Source organism: Benincasa hispida, chromosome 11 (assembly GCF_009727055.1).
Source record: "Benincasa hispida cultivar B227 chromosome 11, ASM972705v1, whole genome shotgun sequence".
Classification (NCBI taxonomy): domain Eukaryota; kingdom Viridiplantae; phylum Streptophyta; class Magnoliopsida; order Cucurbitales; family Cucurbitaceae; genus Benincasa; species Benincasa hispida.
Window position 1 is genome coordinate 76,634,727 of NC_052359.1, and position 20,282 is coordinate 76,655,008.

The 20,282-nt window shown below is 26.7% G+C and overlaps 1 protein-coding gene across 1 annotated transcript; it reads left to right on the plus strand.

The window, feature by feature from the left end:
• The first annotated feature begins 13,099 nt into the window (after positions 1-13,099).
• LOC120090008 (BTB/POZ domain and ankyrin repeat-containing protein NOOT2-like) lies at positions 13,100-15,609 on the plus strand. Its single transcript, XM_039047481.1, has 2 exons — positions 13,100-13,755; positions 14,347-15,609. Exons 1-2 carry the CDS (start codon positions 13,285-13,287, stop codon positions 15,343-15,345), a joined length of 1,470 nt encoding a protein of 489 aa, XP_038903409.1. The 5' UTR covers positions 13,100-13,284; the 3' UTR covers positions 15,346-15,609.
• The last annotated feature ends 4,673 nt before the right edge of the window (positions 15,610-20,282 follow it).

The following is a 20,282-nucleotide window of genomic DNA, read 5'->3' on the forward strand; positions in this document are numbered from 1 at the left end:
AATATGAATAGGGTACATCCATTTTGGGTTTCTGTCGAGAAAATATTTTTTTTTAATAAAATAGAGTGTTATGTCAGTTCCCTATTTGTAAATAAAAAAAAACTTATGACAATGATGAAAATCAAACTTCAAAATTTAAAATGTTGAGTTTGATGATTTATCTCCACCATATTAAAAGGAGCTATGTAGGAAGAATCTTTACATACCCTTTTTGTCCTTGCATTTTTCATAAATTTCCATATTGACTTTTGTTGAGTGGTTGTGACTTTTCGAGTATAGGTGTCCATTTGAAAAACAATGTAAGTGACTTTTCCAATTTTTAGTTTACAAAATAAAGTCTTAGGCTGAATAAGTGCAACTGATTTGCTGAATAAGTGCAACTGATTTGATGGGATGCGACTCTTTGAAATATGATGCAATAGATGTCAATTGGATGCATCTATTCAGGGTGAAGGTGGTTACACACATCGAATTGGTGTATTAATTCTTCCAATGTATATACGAAATGCATGTGTAAAAAAAATACTTGCATTTACATCCTTAAAAAAAATAATTCCAGAAAATCCAAAGTTTAGAGAAAATACAAAAATTCAGAGGATTTAATTGAATGAAAGTAGTAATTCATTTAGTAAAACAATGTATCACTCACATGACTTTATTGTAGATATATAATAATAAAGAATAAAAAATATTACATTATATATATTAGAATACTGAAATATTAACGTATTAGTTCGATAATTTAATTATTATATAGAAAAAATTCTCTCTTTGTACTAAAATTTTTTTTTTTTTTTTTTTTTTGAAAAAGACGATAATATGAAAACATTAGAATGAAAATTTTTACATTATCTAACTTTTAATAATAAAGTTGTATAATATTTATTTATTATATATTAAAAATTTACTATTTAAGAAAATAATTAGAAGTACAAAATTTCACGTGTATGGTCCACGTTTCTTGACTAGTAAATTAAATGGTAATTGCAATTGATAGCATTTTTAAGAATAATAATCAAAGGTATAACACTATTTTTAAAAAATTATAAATATAACCAAGTCTATCAGCGATAGACTTCTATCATTGATAGATTCTTACTAGTGATATGGTCTATCACTGATAAACTCCTACCATTAATATGATCTATCACTAATAGACTATTTAAATTTGGTTATATTTATAATTTTTTTTACATCATGTTATATCTACTAATATTTTTAGTTTAATGTCTATATTTGCAACTGTCCTCAAACTAAAATATTATAACTCAAAAATAATGGAACAAAAGCGTAATTTTTGAGAAAAAATAAATGTCGTTGAATTTGAAGGTGTTAGTGAGAGAGACATTTATTTTAAAGAAAGTTGTATGGACATTGACAATTTCTACAATTTTGTAGAGAGAGATATATACATTTTTTTTATATGATCAAAATCTGTGTAACTTTGGATCTGATATAAAATGTAAATATCCATAATTTAACTATTTCCATTATTTTAACTGCTTCTGGACCCATCACTGCTTCATGAAATAAAATACAAAATTTCTTCTGTGTTTGTGCAGTTTTTTACTGTTGAAACCACTCGCATGCCATTTTTCGATGCAATAATTAACTTATCCCTTGGTAAAAAAAAATAAAAATAAAAATTACATCATTCCAATGGCTCAGTTACTACCCTTGATTCTCATCCAAATTCCTTTTGAATCTCTCCAAAAGGCAAGGTTGGAAATGACAACCAAAATTATATACATGTACTGAAATTCGAACACAAACCCCACTAATTAATTTTAACGTCGGTTTGATAGAGATATTCATTTATCTCGTAGAATCTATCTCTAATGAGATGAAATTTCTTATTTAGATGGAGAATAGAGAAGCGAGGAAACAAAAATCTTATAAGCTAAATAGAGAAGAGGATGGAGAATGTAATTCTTTATTCCCGACCCTACCTTGTTTGTCACTTTTTAAATTTATTATAATAGTTATTGTTTTTATTAGTAGTAGTAAAATACTTAGGTTTATCTAGGGTAACACTTACTTTTGTTCATCTATTTTTGTTCATCAAACCAAATTGTCCGATCATGATTTATCACATGAGAAGTTATTTTTATTTCATTTTTAAAATATTTTAATTATTTTTTGTGTGTATGATGAGAGTATGATGTATAAATATGAGTTCATCTTGAGATGTAGCCAAATATTCCTCTTATTATATTTAAATTTCAAGTTTTATTGTTTAAAGGTCAAGATTATGAATATGTTTGAATTGAACATTTAAATTTAGATTATATGTATGAATAATTTGGTAGGTAATTATTTCATTGTACTAGGAAGTTTGAATAATTTTTCTTTAAATTCAAATTGTCATGTAAAATAATTAATCATATACAAAAATTAGTGAAAAAATTAATTATCTAATTAAAACTTTTCAATAGTAAAGTTATTTAATTTAATTAATTTTTAATAAAGAAAATACCAAACAAAACAAAACTCTTTGGACCTCTATGGGGAATCTCCAACTTAATCTCCACAAAATTAAATGGGGAGGGGACAGTGAAACTATCTTTAGCTCTACTCCATCCATTGACATCTCTACTATTTAATCCTTAAATTTTACAACTTCATGATAAGTTATAAGTTCAAATTTAATATCACTAATAGGAGTGTTCAAAAAATTCGATAATATGAAAAACTGATCAATCCAACCCAACTCAACCCATACGGTTTGGGTTAGATATTGAATTCAAGTAAATGAAAATTTTATAGGTTGAATTGGTTCATAGGTTCACCTAATATAACCCGAACAAACCTAAACTTATTATTGACTTTAAAATATGTATATACTTATTGTTACTTATAATACTATTATCTATACATATATTGATTTTAGTCTTATTTAATTTCATTATTTTTTGAATAATTTATTCTCCAAAAATTCTTTAAAATAGTTTTGAGAAGAAAAATTTTATTATATAAGTTGAAATTAAGTTGTTAATCTTAATTCAATATATGAAAATAATTATATTAAATTTTTATGTATTTATACTTTACTTCTTTTTAGAGCAAAATTTTAAATAAATAATACGAGTAATCTGAACCAACCCAATCCAAATATTTCATGTTTGGGTTGGGTTGAGTTGGGTTTATTTTTTAATAAGAGTTATTTGAATTGAAAAAATTTATAATCCGAACAATTGAGTTGGGTCTAAAAAGTCCATCAACTCAACATAACTCACAAATACTCATAATCACTAATAAAAGTGATAACATGAACAAAAGAAGATTACAATCGAAAACTTATTATAGATAGTAAAACAATATATAACTCGAATATAGAGTGCGAGACATTTTCATCGTAAAAACAACCTTTGATTTTTTACATACTAATTATGAATATATATTCTATGGAAAGAATCAAATTTCAAAAAAAAAAAAAGAAAAAAAAATCTTTAACTCGATTCTTTTCTTAGAATGGAAAGATTGTACGTACAAAGATTTAGAATGTAAAATTTTGTCAACTTTTCTATTGAAAAATTTACCTTTGCATGTTGTCCCGATGATATTGCCATGTGATCAAGTTTCTATTATTACTTCCTTTTTTTTTTTTTAAGTTTTGGTGTAATATTTTAATCCTTATGTTTTTTTTCTTTTTTTAAGGTAAGATTCGAAAATAATAACACAAATTAACTACCCTAGAATATTATTTGAAAAAGCATCCGAATATAGAATTAAATGTGAGAGACTTAGATGTATCAAAGCTCCAATAGAACGAGTCGATAAGGTATTTTAAAATTAAGGACTAAGTGAATATATCTTAAATAAAGTGGAGCATTTTTGCCCCTATATTGTTGAGAGCAAAATGAAAAACCAAAATGGAAGAGATAATTAAGAAACAAAATTTTAAAAAAATAAATAAAGAAAGAAAATTTCTTTTTTGACTCTGTCAAAATTTAAAAAGAAAAAAGGAAAATGGTTGGGTAAAAAATTCCACCACATCTTTGCAAATAGCTAGTTTTAAATATTCCCATTTTTTTTTTCCAAAAATATTTTAAAATGGCTCTACTTTAGCACTTGATCTTATTTGTATGCCTTGTATCTGCATCATATATATTTGGCCTTGGTTTTTGTTTTTTTAGCTTTGTTATGAATCTTAGACCATATAATCATGGATTTACATGCTTGTATATAAGAAACAATATAATTCTTTACATTGTATTTATGAATCAAACTCATACAAAATAAAGGTTCAAAATTAAGAATATATAGTTACATCTTAAATATTCATCTCATTTTTTATAATAATTTTCATGATAAAAACCCTCTAGATATTATCAGTAATACCTAAAAAAACAAAACAATTTATTAGAAAAAGTTCTCATTTTCATGATAACAAACCTCTAGATATTATCAGAAATACCTCAAAAGCAAAATAAATTATTAGAAAAAGTTCAACAAAAGAAGCTAGAAATTGATTAAAGTACATTATTTGTGATTAATTATAACCAAAAATGTGCCTAATAATAGACTAAATGTGTTTAACTCAATGAGAGACCGTTTGGATATACTTGAGAAAAAAAATATTTTTCAAAAAACTCATTTTTATTTAATATTTCTAATAAAAATTGTTGAAAATACACTTTAAAAAGACTATTTTGAAAGATTGTCAAACACACTAATTTTTTTTAAATTATTATTTTTAATTAAAGACTTGAAGATGCATTCCAAACACGTTCTAACTAAACGTAATTAATGTATTTTGCTTCGAAGTAACTAAAACATATCTAAAATAGCATTATATATATATATATATATGTATTTATGCATTGACAAATTATCTCTAGTATTTCAACTAGAGAAGAGAACATGCAATAAAACTCATTAAATTGATTCAACCCATGCAAGTGAGGAGGAGTCTCCTCAAGGGTGCATTTTGAACAAATTTGTGAATATGTTATATATAGATACACACATACATATATTCATATACATATACATACATATTGACTATGTGGAATTTATATTAAAAATACGAAAACTCGATAATTTAAAGGAGACAGTTGCTCCCGACCCTTACGTGAATCAGTCATTGTATATAGCATACACATGTCAAGGCTCATCTAAACTAATCCTTAAATGCCAAAAACACGTATGCCTAACTCACTCAAATTCACCCTTAAAGGGGTTAAATACGAAAAATAAAAATAAAAATAAATAATACAAGTTATAAAAATGTCCAACTATGCAAATTCATTCCAATTTCAAAACCCCGCCCAAACTAACTAAAAAAAGGGGAAAAAAAACATATGTATCTAACTTACCTAAGCTCACTCAAAATATGAGATAAAATTTAAGATTGACTGAAATTATATGATAAATAAAATATATAAATAAATTTTAAAATTTATTAAAATTAATGAGATAAAACTTATAGACAATTAAAAATATTTGCATCAAAATGGAACAAAATCAAAATAAAAATGGATCAAAACAATATTTAACCTTTATAAGATGTTGAAAGTAACTTTTGCAAATATACAATTTTATACTCATTTTATATTAAGATTTAAAATTTGAAAATATATATTTTAGATCTTTCTCAAACCGTATTAAAAATAACCATTTTTGTCTATATCCACTATCTACTCATACTCATGCAACTCTAATATATGTCTCTATAACAAATAGCATACTAATTAATATACATAGAGTTATTTACTTGTTGAATAATAAATAGCATACTAATAATAAACTTAAAATAAAATTTCTTTTTTAAATTACAAAGAATTGAAATAGATATTTTATGATAAGTTGAATAACCAATAAAAGAGTCTTTTTTTTTTTTTTTTAAGGACAAATGAGATATTTAATCGTTCTAATTTTGAACACAAACAAACAAACGGGCCAAAAAAGAGCAGTTTTCATATTACACGTATTTCACTTTAAAAAAATAATAAAATAATAACTCTTATTTGTGTTTGCTTTAAAAAATTATTGCCCGAGGAAAAAAATGTTCAAAGGGACAGCCTCTGAAAACAAAAGTATGTTTTATTATTCTCTGCTTAGAAAGTGCTCTGAAGACTTTTTCCATTGCATGAATTTTTACTCTTTTTTTTTTAATGAAAAAGATTTGTAATATCTACGATATATACTTCATCCATTCACCACTTGATTTGTCATTATATGATTTATTACTTGAAAATTATTTGAATGATTTGTTATTACGTCTCGGAGGCAATGTGTCCAAGAAAGATAAATCCATTAGTATAACATAAAGTAATTACAACATTGTACGTTGAGACAAGTAATAACAGAAATACATGTCAAGCTCTACACTTTCAACGACACTTAAGTTCCCCCTAAATGCAAGACTCCCTCTCAATATTACTTAGATTTTTCCTAAGAACTAATAAAATAGTGTATAAACACTCAGACTCCTCCTAAGTGAGAAACTTCTTCTCAATGTGTTATTTATCTTTCATGCTTTAAGTGAGGATCAATTCACTCTAGGAATTTAGACTCCTCCTAAGTTAGAGAATTATTTTCCGCTCCAATATGAACTTGAATGATATTCTCTATGTGAGAACATTGATCAGGTAATCGACACATAACCTTCTCCTCGAAGGACACGGAAATATGATCTCCTGAACAATTACACATCGCAGCCAACAATCATCAATGAATATCCAGAATTGCCAACCCTAGCAAACAGTATTAAGACCCTTAAATATACAGCTAAATGCCAAAAGAAAATCCTAAAACAATTCTGACTCTCACATAAAAGGAAACAAAATTTCAAAGAAACTTAAGAGAATAACAAACTTTCATAAAACACGCATGTTAAGATATTTCGCCCGACACTTATAGAAAAACCACAATACAATTTAAACAAATATTGCCAACTCCATAAACCTAACCTCGTATTCAAAATTACTCTAAAATATGCATATTTTTTAGTACAACAGATGTGAAGGTTTGGGAGCAAATTGTTATATATTCCGACCTCAGAAAGAGGAGTATACGACAATTATTGGTGATCAATTGAGATGTTTCATTGATTAATATGCATAATAATTTTGCAAGCCTCTTAGTCGTTAATAGAATTTATATGCCAGTTGAATTATGCACGCTTTTAATTGAAAAGTTGTTACCTTTAGTTATTAATCTCTCATTATCAGGTATCCAACGTTTATTCAATTCCATATTCAGTGTTAATTATAAAAATTACAATAGTTCTCTTTAAAAAAAATATTACAATTAATTTTTTGAAAATTTCCAGTAAACCAAAGGTGTTTATTATTATTGAAGGACTATTTTCTCTCCCTAAGTTTAAAGACCAAAATGAAAAATAGATAAAAGTTTATACATGAATTTACTTTTAAACATCTATGCTCAAAGCCTATGTTTATTCCTATGAAGCACAGATACATATACGGATACGATCGGATACGACGATTTGTCAATTTCTAAAAAACTAAGATACGAATATATCTAGGGATACACCATTTTTTATATCCTTATTTTTTTTTATATATATATTTTTAATATATATATATATTTGAAAAAATAAGGATACTATACATTGAAGATACATTTTCTTTTTCTTAAAAAAATCTAGGATATAAATCAATTTAACATACAAGTTAATAATAATAGCACAAAATAGAATACAAACACTGAAATACAATACAAAAAAAACAACATCTAAGATGTTGAAGTACAATAGTTAATAAAATACAATAGAAAAGTGATTCATACTACAAAGAAGATTAGAGGGAGAAGTATGAAGATAAACGAAAAGAACTTATTCATTGAATTGTTGAAGATATCCAAATGGTTTATATTTTGCTGGACTTTGTGGGGACTAAAATGTGAAGGATGAAGATTAGATACGTATCTGAAAAGTATCAGTATCCGATATGTATCTAATACGAATTTTTTGCTTCACATGAAGTATCTGTATTTTATAGATCGGTTTTTAAACCTCCTTTCATTTTCTTTTAATTTGCTTTCTTAAACTTTTAAAGTTAATGTTTGCCTCATAACTTTTCATTAAAAATTATTTTAATCACTATTATTCTTTCAATCACTTTTCATTAAAGATTATTTTAATAACTATTATTATTTTTATTAAATAATCAACAATAATCTGAACTTGTTTTGAAATCCAAAAGTTGTCCCATTGCAAATTCTTGTTGAGGATATCTCCCTCATCAATTCCACTAAACGTTTAAAGTACTCCACTCAAATTACGTTTAAATAAAATAAAAAAATAAAAAATAATTTATGTTAAAATTATATCTAAACAAATACTGAACACTTATTTTAAACCTAAGTGTGGTTATAATTTAGTCTCTTAAACTTTCCGATGTTTTACCTTAGAAAATTTTAATCACTATTATTTATTTTCATTAAAAATCAACAAAAAAAAAAAACCTAAAGTTCTTTTGGGCAAGCCAAAAGGCATACTTAAGTATATGTGTATTAAACCCATATAGAATTTTGTTAAGGATATAATTACGATCTAAATAAGAATGATTCGAATCAACAATATATTAACTAGACTACTGATTAATAACCTCAACAAATTGATCGATTAGGTCAAGAAATTGATCAAATAAATTATCGCGTTTTTTTTATCTTTATACCTCGTTTGATAATCATTTAGTTTTTTGTTTTTGTTTTTGAAAATTAAGCTTATAAACACTACATCTACTTCCAAATTTCTTCTTTGTTATCTACTTTTTACCATTGATTTAAAAAACCAAGCAAAATTTTTAAAACTAAAAAAAGTAACTTTTTTAGATTTTGTTTTTATTTTTGGAATTTGGCTAAAAAATCAACATTGCATTTAAGAAAGATGCAAATCATTGTAAGAAATAGGGAAAAAATAGGCTTAATTTTCAAAAATTAAAAACAAATAACGAAATGATTACCAAACGATGACTTAAACTTTTAGATAATTTGATTGTCTCTAGTCTTTTAAATCAATCATTTTTAGTCCCCAACAACATTAAAGGATCACAATTTTGTTTCATCATCAATTTTTGCATCACTCAATACCCACTATAGTCAACTATAGGTTTCTTTTAAAAAAAAGGGATTTGGAGTCACCACCTTAGTCAACATTTATGCATGACTTCTTTATATACTCAAATCAATATATCGATATGTAGATCCAAAGCTCAACATGGTTCATTTGTTAAATAATCAACAACGGTATAATCTAAAGAAACAATTTTTTTTCTAAGATCAAACCTTTGAATATCTTATCCATCGAACTACGTCGAGAGAAGTAAAAGAAAAGGAGGAATGGTTATTGTGGTAGTGGGAGTAAATATAAGAAAATAGAGGGGGTGTTAAGAAAAGTAATAATGTAGAGAGGGGATTTAATAAAAATGGAAATGAAGGAAAGTTGTGTACAAGTAAAATGCACTAAAAGAGGTGAACAGAGAGAGGGAATAAAAGAGAGGGAAAGATTGTGGGGTTTAGGAGAGGAGAGGAGACAGAGTGAAAAGACAAGTCAAATGTCAAATCTATGGTCTTTGATATCATAAGACAGTCAGTGGGATGTGCTGTCAATCCAATGGATTTGATTTCCCTTCCCTTCTCTCTCTACTATTTTTTTTCCCCCTCTTTTCCTTCAATTTTGGATAGAGGGCAAAATAACAGTCCAAATTTTTTTTTACTATCACACGTCGATGTTTCGATCAATATTTCTAAACATTACATGAAAAATATATTGAGATTTTCATTCTATCGTAAAAAAAATAGTTAAAAAAACATTTTTGGTCTTTCAACTTTTATGAAAATAACAATTTAGTCTCTGAATTTTATTTTGTAACGATCTAATCTCTATATAATTTAATGCCTAACATAAAAAAAAATTATCAAAATTAGATGTAATTTTTAATATTTTATGATGTAAACTTTATATTTTGTAAAAAGTTTAAGTCTCTAATTAGTTTAATGATTGATTTATGCATGAAATCTCATAAAATCTTAACGTTAATTTCTACAATAGAGACTAAATCACTACAAATTTTAAAGTTCAAGGAATAGATTGTTACATAATAAAGTTCAAAGACTAAATTGTTACAAAAATTGAAAGTATAAGGACTAAATTGTTACGAAGTTAAAGTTTAAATACTAAATTGTTACTTATATGAAAGTTTAGAGACTAAAAATGATTTTTAACCTAAAAAGATCCATGAAACACTAAAAATAAGCAACAAAAGATCACTTATATGAATATGACATCAATAATAAACTTTTAATTTATTTAAAAAACATAAAAAAAAATTATTTATTAATTTAAATATTTTTTGAATTTTTCTAAAAAATATTTATGGAGATTGATATTTTATTGATAATTGTAAAAACTTTTAAACTCAATAACATTTGAATTAATAATTATAATAAAACAAAATATTTCAAAACCTTTTCTTTTATTTAAACAAAAAGAAAAAAAGCCTTTTGCACGTGCCAAAGAAGTTCCCACGTGCACATCTTCCTCTTTCAAAATGAAATTAACTTTTAGCCTTTAGGGCTGTTTGTGGAAGCTTTGAACCCTTAGGACCCATCCAACACTCTTCTCCATGCCCCCTTTTTTATTATTTCCTTTTTTTTTTCTTTTTTTAACAAAAGAAAAAAGTTTCACCCATTATATTTGAATCAAATAAGATAAAGTAATGTTTTTTTTTTTCAAATCTATTTTTGTAAATTAAATGGAGAAAATATTAATTTATACCCTATTTATTATTGATTTGGATTGTATCAATTAAATTTTTTATATTAATAATTTCATCAATTAAAATCCTATAAATTTTAGAGAAAAACATGTGAACTAATTTAGATCCTTTATTTTTCCCTCAAAATTACTAAATTTAATTATTCTTCCCTAGGATGAAAGAAAAATCACATGTTATTCTTTCTTTAATAAGTAAAGAATAATAAAGAAAGATAAGGGAGAGAAAATCGCTCATATTTAATAAAAACTACTATTTATTTGATTCGTGTATTTTTCTCTAATTAACATTAATTATAGCATTGAAGTTGTCTTCATGGGTGCAAAAAAATATGCATTATTAACGATTTTAAAATCAAATAATTTTTATGGAGGGTTTAAATTGATTCTTGCTCTTAAAAGATTTGGATTTAAATTATATTTTGGAGTATTAATAGATACAATCCCTAAAATTTAGAATCTTTAACATTTTCTTGTGTTCGGTAAAACATATTGTCATTATAAATCGATTAAAACTACTTTAAAAACATCTATTCATTTCACAATATTTTTCAAATTAATTCCCTACTAGCTTTTAAATCTTAGCCATGGAATTAGGTATTACCTTATAATAAACTCTTTTTTTTATTTTTTATTTTATCCTTCAAAATTAAATTTTATTTATATATCCACTATATTTTCACATAAACTAAACTCAATCTCATAATTAGTTTAGAATTCAAATATTTTTAAAATCATACCATATTGATCTTTTAAAAAATTGTTTTTTCTTCTAATTAAATGTTGACAATTAATCTAGAGCAAACAAAATATAACACTTTAAACTGTCCATTAATAAAAAAAAATAATCGTAAAAAAATATAAATTTTAATAACAAGTCTATTTTAGTTATTTACGATACACTATAACCAATTGTTTTGTCTAAAATTGAAAGTTACTGAACATTATTTACTTCATATTTCATCGAATATTTCTAAAAACAAAGTTACAAAGGATAATTTTAAAAACAACAACATTTTCAAAGGTTAAAGGTTTAAAAAGCAAATATATTTTTTTAAGAAAATTAATGATTGAAATTATGTCTTACTGATTTTACTCCTAGCCATTAATTATATTTNACTTTGTAGAATAAGCCATGAGGTTAAGACATTTCCATCAAGGAAAGTCAACACACTAATTATTTCAATAATAACCTGAATATATAATTGGAGATCATAGTTTTACATCATCACTAATTTGAAAAATCTTAAAAGTAAAATTTTATTTCATAAATTAGTGTTACACATGTTTGATATACACACCAATGAATATCCAAATATTTTTTTTAAAAAAAAATCATAAAGTATAGCGTTTTCATTATATAATTAAGTATACAAATTCCTTTTAAGTTTAATTCAAAAACTATATTTATATTTAATTTAAATTTAGTCTCTTATAATTTGAAATTTTATTCTCATCCTCGAATTTAAATAAAAAAAATTCTTACGTGAAACTTTTATTTATTTATTTATTTTGATGTTTTACCTCTAAAGATTAGCTAATATCAAGTAAATTAAACAAGGGAGATATCTTAAAAATTTTAACAACACAATATATAGACAAAAATAAAATATCTTAACCAACATGAACACAATCTAGTAGTTAAAATTACATCTCTACTTTAATATATGGTAGGGCTCAATCCCTCAAATTAAAATAGTAATAATTTAACCTTATTCCCCATGAAGCAAAATCATATATATCTATCCATGATGAAGAAATGGAAACTTTTTGCATATCCTCCTCCTTTAAGGAGAAAAAAAAACAGAGAATGAATTTTTTTCTACACAAGAATGAGTATTTAATAGTAATAATAATATTAAAATATCATTTTGTTCTCCATATTATGAAGTTTGTTCAATTTTAATCTCCGTACTTTCAATAAATTTTAAATTTAGTCTCATAAAATTAACTTTTACCAAAATTGATTATAAAATAATAATAATAATTTTTATGGAAGAAATTAAAATATGCGAATATGTTTTTATTATAGTAAAAATTTTATAGATAACAAAAACATTTTAAAAAATAAATAATAAATTAGCATTATTAGATACTAAATTTAAGATTTATTGAAAATGCATACATTAAAATTAAAAATAAATTTTAAAATATAGAGAAGAAGATGATATTTTAACCTAATAATAATAATGATGATGTAATTATATAAATATAAAATTAACCGATCTCGTATAAATATAATTCAACAGTAATTGACATATATTCTTATACGTGGTACGAAAAAACAAAATGATTTGTTTGTTTTATAATTAAATCTCCATTATAATAGCACAGCCGCCCAAAGGAGCCATCCATTTTCCATTTCTCTCATTCTCTCTCAAAACAAAACACAACCACACAACTTCTCTCTCAGCTCTCAAAGATTCTAACCCCAAAAGAAAAAAAATCAAATGAAATTGAAAACCCTTTTTCTTCTTGATCATAAGAAGAAGAGGAATTAAGAAAATTCCAGTACTGCCGCCGCCACAGCTGCCGCCGCGATGAGCCACCTTGAAGACTCTCTAAGATCCCTTTCTCTGGACTATCTTAATCTTCTGATCAACGGTCAAGCGTTTAGCGACGTGACGTTCAGCGTGGAGGGGCGTCTTGTCCATGCGCACCGATGTATCTTGGCGGCTAGGAGTTTGTTTTTTAGGAAATTCTTTTGTGGGACGACGACGGAGGGAGCGTCGAGCGGGTTGAGCCCGGTCGGGTCGCCATCTCCGCCGTCGTCGAGTAGTAGTCCACAAGTGATTCCGGTTAATTCGGTGGGGTATGAAGTATTTTTGCTGTTGTTGCAATTTTTGTATAGTGGACAAGTTTCAATTGTGCCACAAAAACAAGAGCCAAGGCCTAATTGTGGTGATAGAGCTTGTTGGCATACGCATTGTACCTCCGCCGTAGATCTTGCTCTTCATACTCTCTCCGCCGCTAGATCCTTCGGCGTTGAACAGCTCGCATTGCTCACTCAGGTGATTTCACTTTTTTTTGGGATGTTTTTGGGCTTGATTCCCTATTATCTCATGTGGGTATTGAGTTTTTTTTTTTTTTTTTTTTAAAAAAAAAATAATTTAATGAACTTGTGGAATTTTCTGGATCTTTTTAATCTTGTGATTTGGTTAATTTCTTTGTGAAGAAAACACGTTTTTTCTAAATTGGGTTTTTTTAAAAAAAAAAAAAAAAAAAAAATTATGTCGATGAACTTGGGGAATTTCTGGGTTTTCTTTAGTAATATGGTTAATTCCTTTATTTTAGAAAACATTTTCTAAATTGGGATTTTTTTTTTTTTTTTGGCAGGGTTTAATATATATTCATTGTTACTCATCTTGTTTTTGAAAATTTTCACTTTCCTCATTTGGGTTTTTGTTGGAAATGAAAAATCTTAATTAGAAGCTGCACAATGAACTATTTTCTGAATTATTTATTAATGGTTTTTTTAGAACAAAAAAGGGCAATATTCTTTTAATTCTATCATCATGTGTTTATTTGGTGTTTGAATATTTTTTTTTCTCTAGTGAATCAATTAACCTATTATTTGATTTACTTTTTGTTTATTTCTTCAGAAGCAATTGGCAAGTATGGTGGAGAAGGCTTCCATTGAAGATGTAATGAAGGTTTTATTAGCTTCAAGAAAACAAGACATGCATCAACTTTGGTCCACTTGTTCTCATCTTGTTGCCAAATCGGGTCTCCCACCGGAGGTACTTGCCAAACACCTTCCGATCGATATCGTTGCTAAAATAGAAGAACTTCGCCTAAAGACATCTTTAGCACGTCGTTCTCTAATGCCTCATCACCACCACCACCACCATCACGACCTCTCGGTTGCTGCTGACCTCGAAGATCAAAAGATTCGTCGTATGAGAAGAGCTTTAGACTCCTCCGATGTTGAGCTTGTTAAACTCATGGTGATGGGTGAAGGTTTGAATCTTGATGAAGCTTTAGCCTTACATTATGCTGTTGAGAATTGTAGCCGTGAAGTCGTTAAGGCTTTGCTTGAGCTCGGTGCCGCTGACGTTAACTACCCCGCTGGCCCGGCGGGAAAAACCCCACTTCACATGGCGGCAGAAATGGTGTCGCCCGACATGGTTGCTGTCCTCCTCGATCACCATGCTGACCCAAATGTCCGAACCGTCGATGGTGTCACACCCTTGGATATCTTAAGAACCCTAACTTCCGACTTCCTCTTCAAAGGCGCGGTCCCAGGATTAACCCACATCGAACCCAACAAGCTCAGGCTCTGCCTCGAGCTTGTCCAATCCGCCGCATTGGTTCTCTCCCGCGAAGAAGGAAACGCCAATGCCAATGCCAATACAAACATCAATGTTTCATCGTCTCCAATATACCCTCCGATGAGCGAGGATCATAGTAGTAGCAGCAACAACAGCAACAACAACATCGGTAATCTCAATCTCGATTCGAGATTGGTTTACCTAAACCTTGGAGCATCAGCTTCGAGACGAATGGGAGGTTCTAGAGTGGATGGCGAAGACGACAACAGACATGGATCACAAGGAGGAGGATGTGTCCCAACAATGTACCACCATTCCCATGACTTTTGATGAAAATTAAGCATAACATCAAAATCTCATCATATAAAATTTCACAAAATATCATCTAAATTAGAAAATTCAAAAGGGGGAAAGGGAAAAGAAATGTTGATTGAATGAAAAGGTAGCCAAGATCATCAGGGCTGGTCTCTTGGGTATCAAATTATCATTGGATCAATTATATGTTTACAATATGTCAGTTCTTTTTTCTTTTTTTTTTTCTCTTTAATTAATTCAGTTTTTATTTCTCTCTCTCTCTGCTTTGTGTGGATTTTTCTTTTTTCTTTTTTCTTCTTCTTTTTTTTTTTTTTTGTAGGGATTTTTTTCAGTTCAGTGATGAAGGTATGAAGTTAGAGAAGTACTCACAATATTGTGAGAAATGAGATGAGACAAGAGAAAGAATCTGACATAATTTCCTTTAAAAAATTTCTTCTGCTTCTGATTGGAACACAGTCTCTCTCACAGGTCAATCTTTTCAATCCCTTTTGGTCTTTTTCTCATATACTTCTTACTATATTAATTAATATATCTTTCTACCCCAAATTGTTTATATATATATATATATATACAATACAAAATCATATTCATATCAAACGTATCAAAATGAAAATTTTTTTGGGTTCTAATAATAATAATAATAATAAATTAAACTATATTTTAATTAGTTTATATCATTTTGGGCCCTTTGTTATTTCATTTTCCCACTTCTTAATATTATTGTGTCTCCCACCTGCCCTCCATAATACAAATTAGTGAATGCAACAATTTTTGGTTTTATATGCAATAGGGGATCTCTCTCTCTCTATCTTTTTTTCCCCTCTATGGATTAGTTCATCTAGTTATCTAATTATTTGTTATGTGATAATTTTTTTTTTCTATCTTCAAAATAATTTTTAATTTGTTGTTTGATTGGAGGAGACTGTTTAGAGATGAATGCTGGTTAAAGTAATTTTGCATAAATAAAGATTTTGATTTTTCCCCTAATATTTACTTTTGACCACTGTTCATATATACCAAGGATGGCTTTAATGTATCATATTTATTAGGGGTAGTTTTATATTTCCAATTTAAGAAATATGATATTTTAATTTTATTTTTTTTTATGTAATTTAAAATGTGTAGTTGAATTAAAGGACTATATTTAGGTCATTGATAGACAAGTCTATCTGATATCAATTAAATTCTTGATTGATTAGTAATATATTTGATGCCAACTAGGATAGATAGCAAAATTAGGATGTTTATAATTTCAATTCAATTAGGTTTAATTTTATTATTTGATCATATGGGTATCTTTAAAATTTAACATTTTAGACTAAAAATGTCATTTCTTGTCAAATTTGTTTGGCACATATATCTAGATGAGATTGAGGATATTGACTAAAAGTTTTTTGCTTTTTCAAACTTTTTGGGAGAGATGTATTTGATTTTGGTCATATTAACATCATCCATGTTGGGTTATGGACAAACTCAATTGGGTATGACCTTGACTAATTATATATATATATATATATATATTTGAAAAATAATAAGATTATATACTATTAGAATTAGAATTAAATAGTTGATGGTGTGATGCATGAGTGCAACATTGAATGTGGCCCAAAAAATTGATTGGAGTTATTAAATGTTATATCTAAAGATGGATTCCCTTGTTCCTCTAAATACTCTATTGTGTCTCTTTTCTCTATTTTCTCTTTCCTTATTTGGGATTGCTTTGCTTTTCAAAACCCTAACCTACCTCTTTGCTTGTCTTTTTATTCTATATGTTATGTTATGGTTTGGTTCTATTGTATTCTTTAAGAATTTATTGAGCCTAAATTTAAAAGGTATACCTTTTGCTGCCAACCCAATGTAAGCTTTTTTTTTTTTTTTTTCTTTTTTTTTTGGTTAAAAATCACGTTGAGTCTCCAAATTTTTATAAAAGTAATAATTTAGTCCCTAAATTTTAATTTATAATGATTTAGCCCTATTATAGAAAATAGTGTTAAAATTTAATAAGATTTCTTGTATAAATAAACCGAAAAACTAATTAGAGATTCAATATTTTTACAAAATACATAGTCTACAACATAAAATAATAAAAATCGACATCTAATCTTGATTTTTTTTTCTTTTTACCGTAGGGATTAAATTGTTACAAATTTGAAAATACAAGGATTAAATTGTTACATATTAAAATTTAGGGACAAATTGTTACAAAATTGAAATTATGGATACTAAATCGTTACAAACTAAAATTTAGGGACCAAAAACCAAAACTGTTCTTTTAACCTCTCTTTTTATATTTGGTTTCTTCTTCTTTTTCTACATCTTTAGTCCCTTGGAAGATTTAATTGATTTGGTGAGAGCCTTTAATGTTTTGGCATTGCAATTCAATCATGTGTTGTGAGGATTTTTCAAACATATATCTAATATTTTAAGTTAACTTTGAATTGTATACTTTGTTATTTATAGATATATATAATGCTTTGGTTCTTATATTTTTTTTCGGAACGGTGTTAAAATTAACGACTTCAATATGTCTAACACTTAAAAGAGAAATTACTGATATTTTGATTGAGTTATGTTTAAGTTAACTTTGATTCGTATTCTTCAGCTTTTTTATAATTTATAAATATATAAAGATGTTGGTAGGACCATTGTTAACTAGGGGAGGACGTTGTTACACGGTGACTTTCATGGTTTATTAAATCTAAGCTATTTTGTAATTATGATACTTTTATTATCTCTAAATTGAAAGTCTTTCTTCTAAGACTTTCTTTGTATTATCATTTTCTTCCTATTAATGATGCATCTTTATTTGAAGCATCTCTTTACAAAGAAAATTAGTTTTTTTTCTAACATTTTTATACATGTGGTAAATTAAAGTGATGAGATAATTTTTTTTTTTTACAATATATGAAATCAAAATTGGGTTCTCATGTTTTTGCAATTAGATTTTGAAAGCATATATGAATTATTTTTCTAATCAAAATTATTGTTATTATTTTACGAGTTAGAGAAAAATTGACATCATTTGGCATTATTTTTACGAGTTAGAGAAAAATTAACTTTTAAACTAAAGATGAGAATAGTTTTGAGATTTATCGAAGAACCCATTTACACATTTAAAAATATAGGAACTAAAATAAAATAAATTCAAAGTAGAGAGTATATGATATAATCAAACCTTTTCTTTTGAGTAGGCGGGAAGAGAATTTTATTTTCATTCTAAGTTTTGGTGAAAATTAAATACATCAGCAAGAGTGTATCTCAGAGGTAATTGACATTATACAATTCTTATTTCTAGGTCACGTTTTTAATTAGTTATACTAAAAAAATTTAATATAGTTTTCAATAACAACAAAACATGAAAAAAATATTGTTATGGTAAATCATTTTAATTTCCATATGATCAAGAGTAAATGGTCTTGCTATATTGCTAGCTTCCATGCAAACACATGTTTGGGTCAGTTGCAAAAGTTTGCAGACAAGTTTCTGACCAGCATGTCTAATGCTTTTCCAACATAATTAACAAATGTGACAAACTTCTTTTTTTTTTTTTTTTTTCCCCTTTCCCATAAAAAATTTAAATTTAAATTTAATATGATATATCTCTATAATATGAGATGGTTCAAATCCCATAATGCACAATATTTTCTTTGCTCAATATTTTCTTAGTTTTAAAATATGAAAGGTTTGTGTGATATTAATGAGATGTGATTCTATATTTCATAATTACAATTAATGAGAAATGATTTCATTCACAAAATAAAACATCATAATCTTTACTAATTTTATAGGCTCAACATACAGATAATTCAACAGTAATTGACATGTATTTTAAGATCAGAAGTTCAATATTTCATATATTCATGTGGGTTAAATACTTTTTCAGAGATAATTGGGTGAAAATAATGAAACGTGTGTGTATATCACTATTTCAAACATGGAGGTTAGAATTATAATCAGAAGCAGGATTGAGAAGGAATGAAATTGATCCATTAGTTTGTCTTAGGGCTCATTTAGATTGGTTTAAGAAAAAAATGTTTTTCAAAAAACTCATTTCTATTAAACACTTTTGATTAAAACTTATTACAATACGCTTGAAAAGCTATTTTAAGTAGGTGTCAAACACTCTAATTTCTTCTAGAATGATTTGTTTTTAAATTAAACACTTGAAAATGTACACAGCATTAAATTCAAGATATTATACAAATCAAGATCTCAAATATTTCCTTCCCATTCCACCCCAAAAAATTACTCGATTATAACGGTAGCGACAATTATTTTGCTTTTTTTTATGATTAAATTACAAATTAGTTTATGAATAAGATTGTGTCTATTTGGACCCAAGAGTTCCAAAATTACAGATTTTGTCATCGAACTTTTGAATTTTTTGAAATTCACAATTTTATAGGACACAAAATTGAAAACTTAAAGTTCTATTAAACATAAAATCAAATTTATATCTAATACATAAATTAAAATTTTTAATTTATATCTAACACATCAATTAATTTGTTAGATAAGTCATAATTAAGAGGTAAAATCTCAAAAGACATGCTTAAGATTAATGGGAAAAGCCAGAAAAGAAAAATTACATTAGTGGGCCAAGGATTTGTGATCTTATTGTTAAGTCTTTTAATTTAAATAAATGAGAAGGGTTCTCCCTATGTTTTGGATTTAGTTTTCATTTGTTCTTTAGATTTTAAAATATTAAATTTTTAGTTTTTAACTTTTGAGTTTGATTTAGTCTTCATATTTTAAAATATTACATTTTTACCTTGAAGTTTAAGTTTTCTTTCAATTTGGTTCCTAAGTTACGAGATTTACACTTTTAACTTTGATTTTTCACTAAATACTCACTTTCGTCAATTTGTTCATCCTAAACATAGTTCAATGGTAATTAGCATATACAATTATCTTTGAAGTTGAAGATTATATTCCACATTTATTGTACTAAA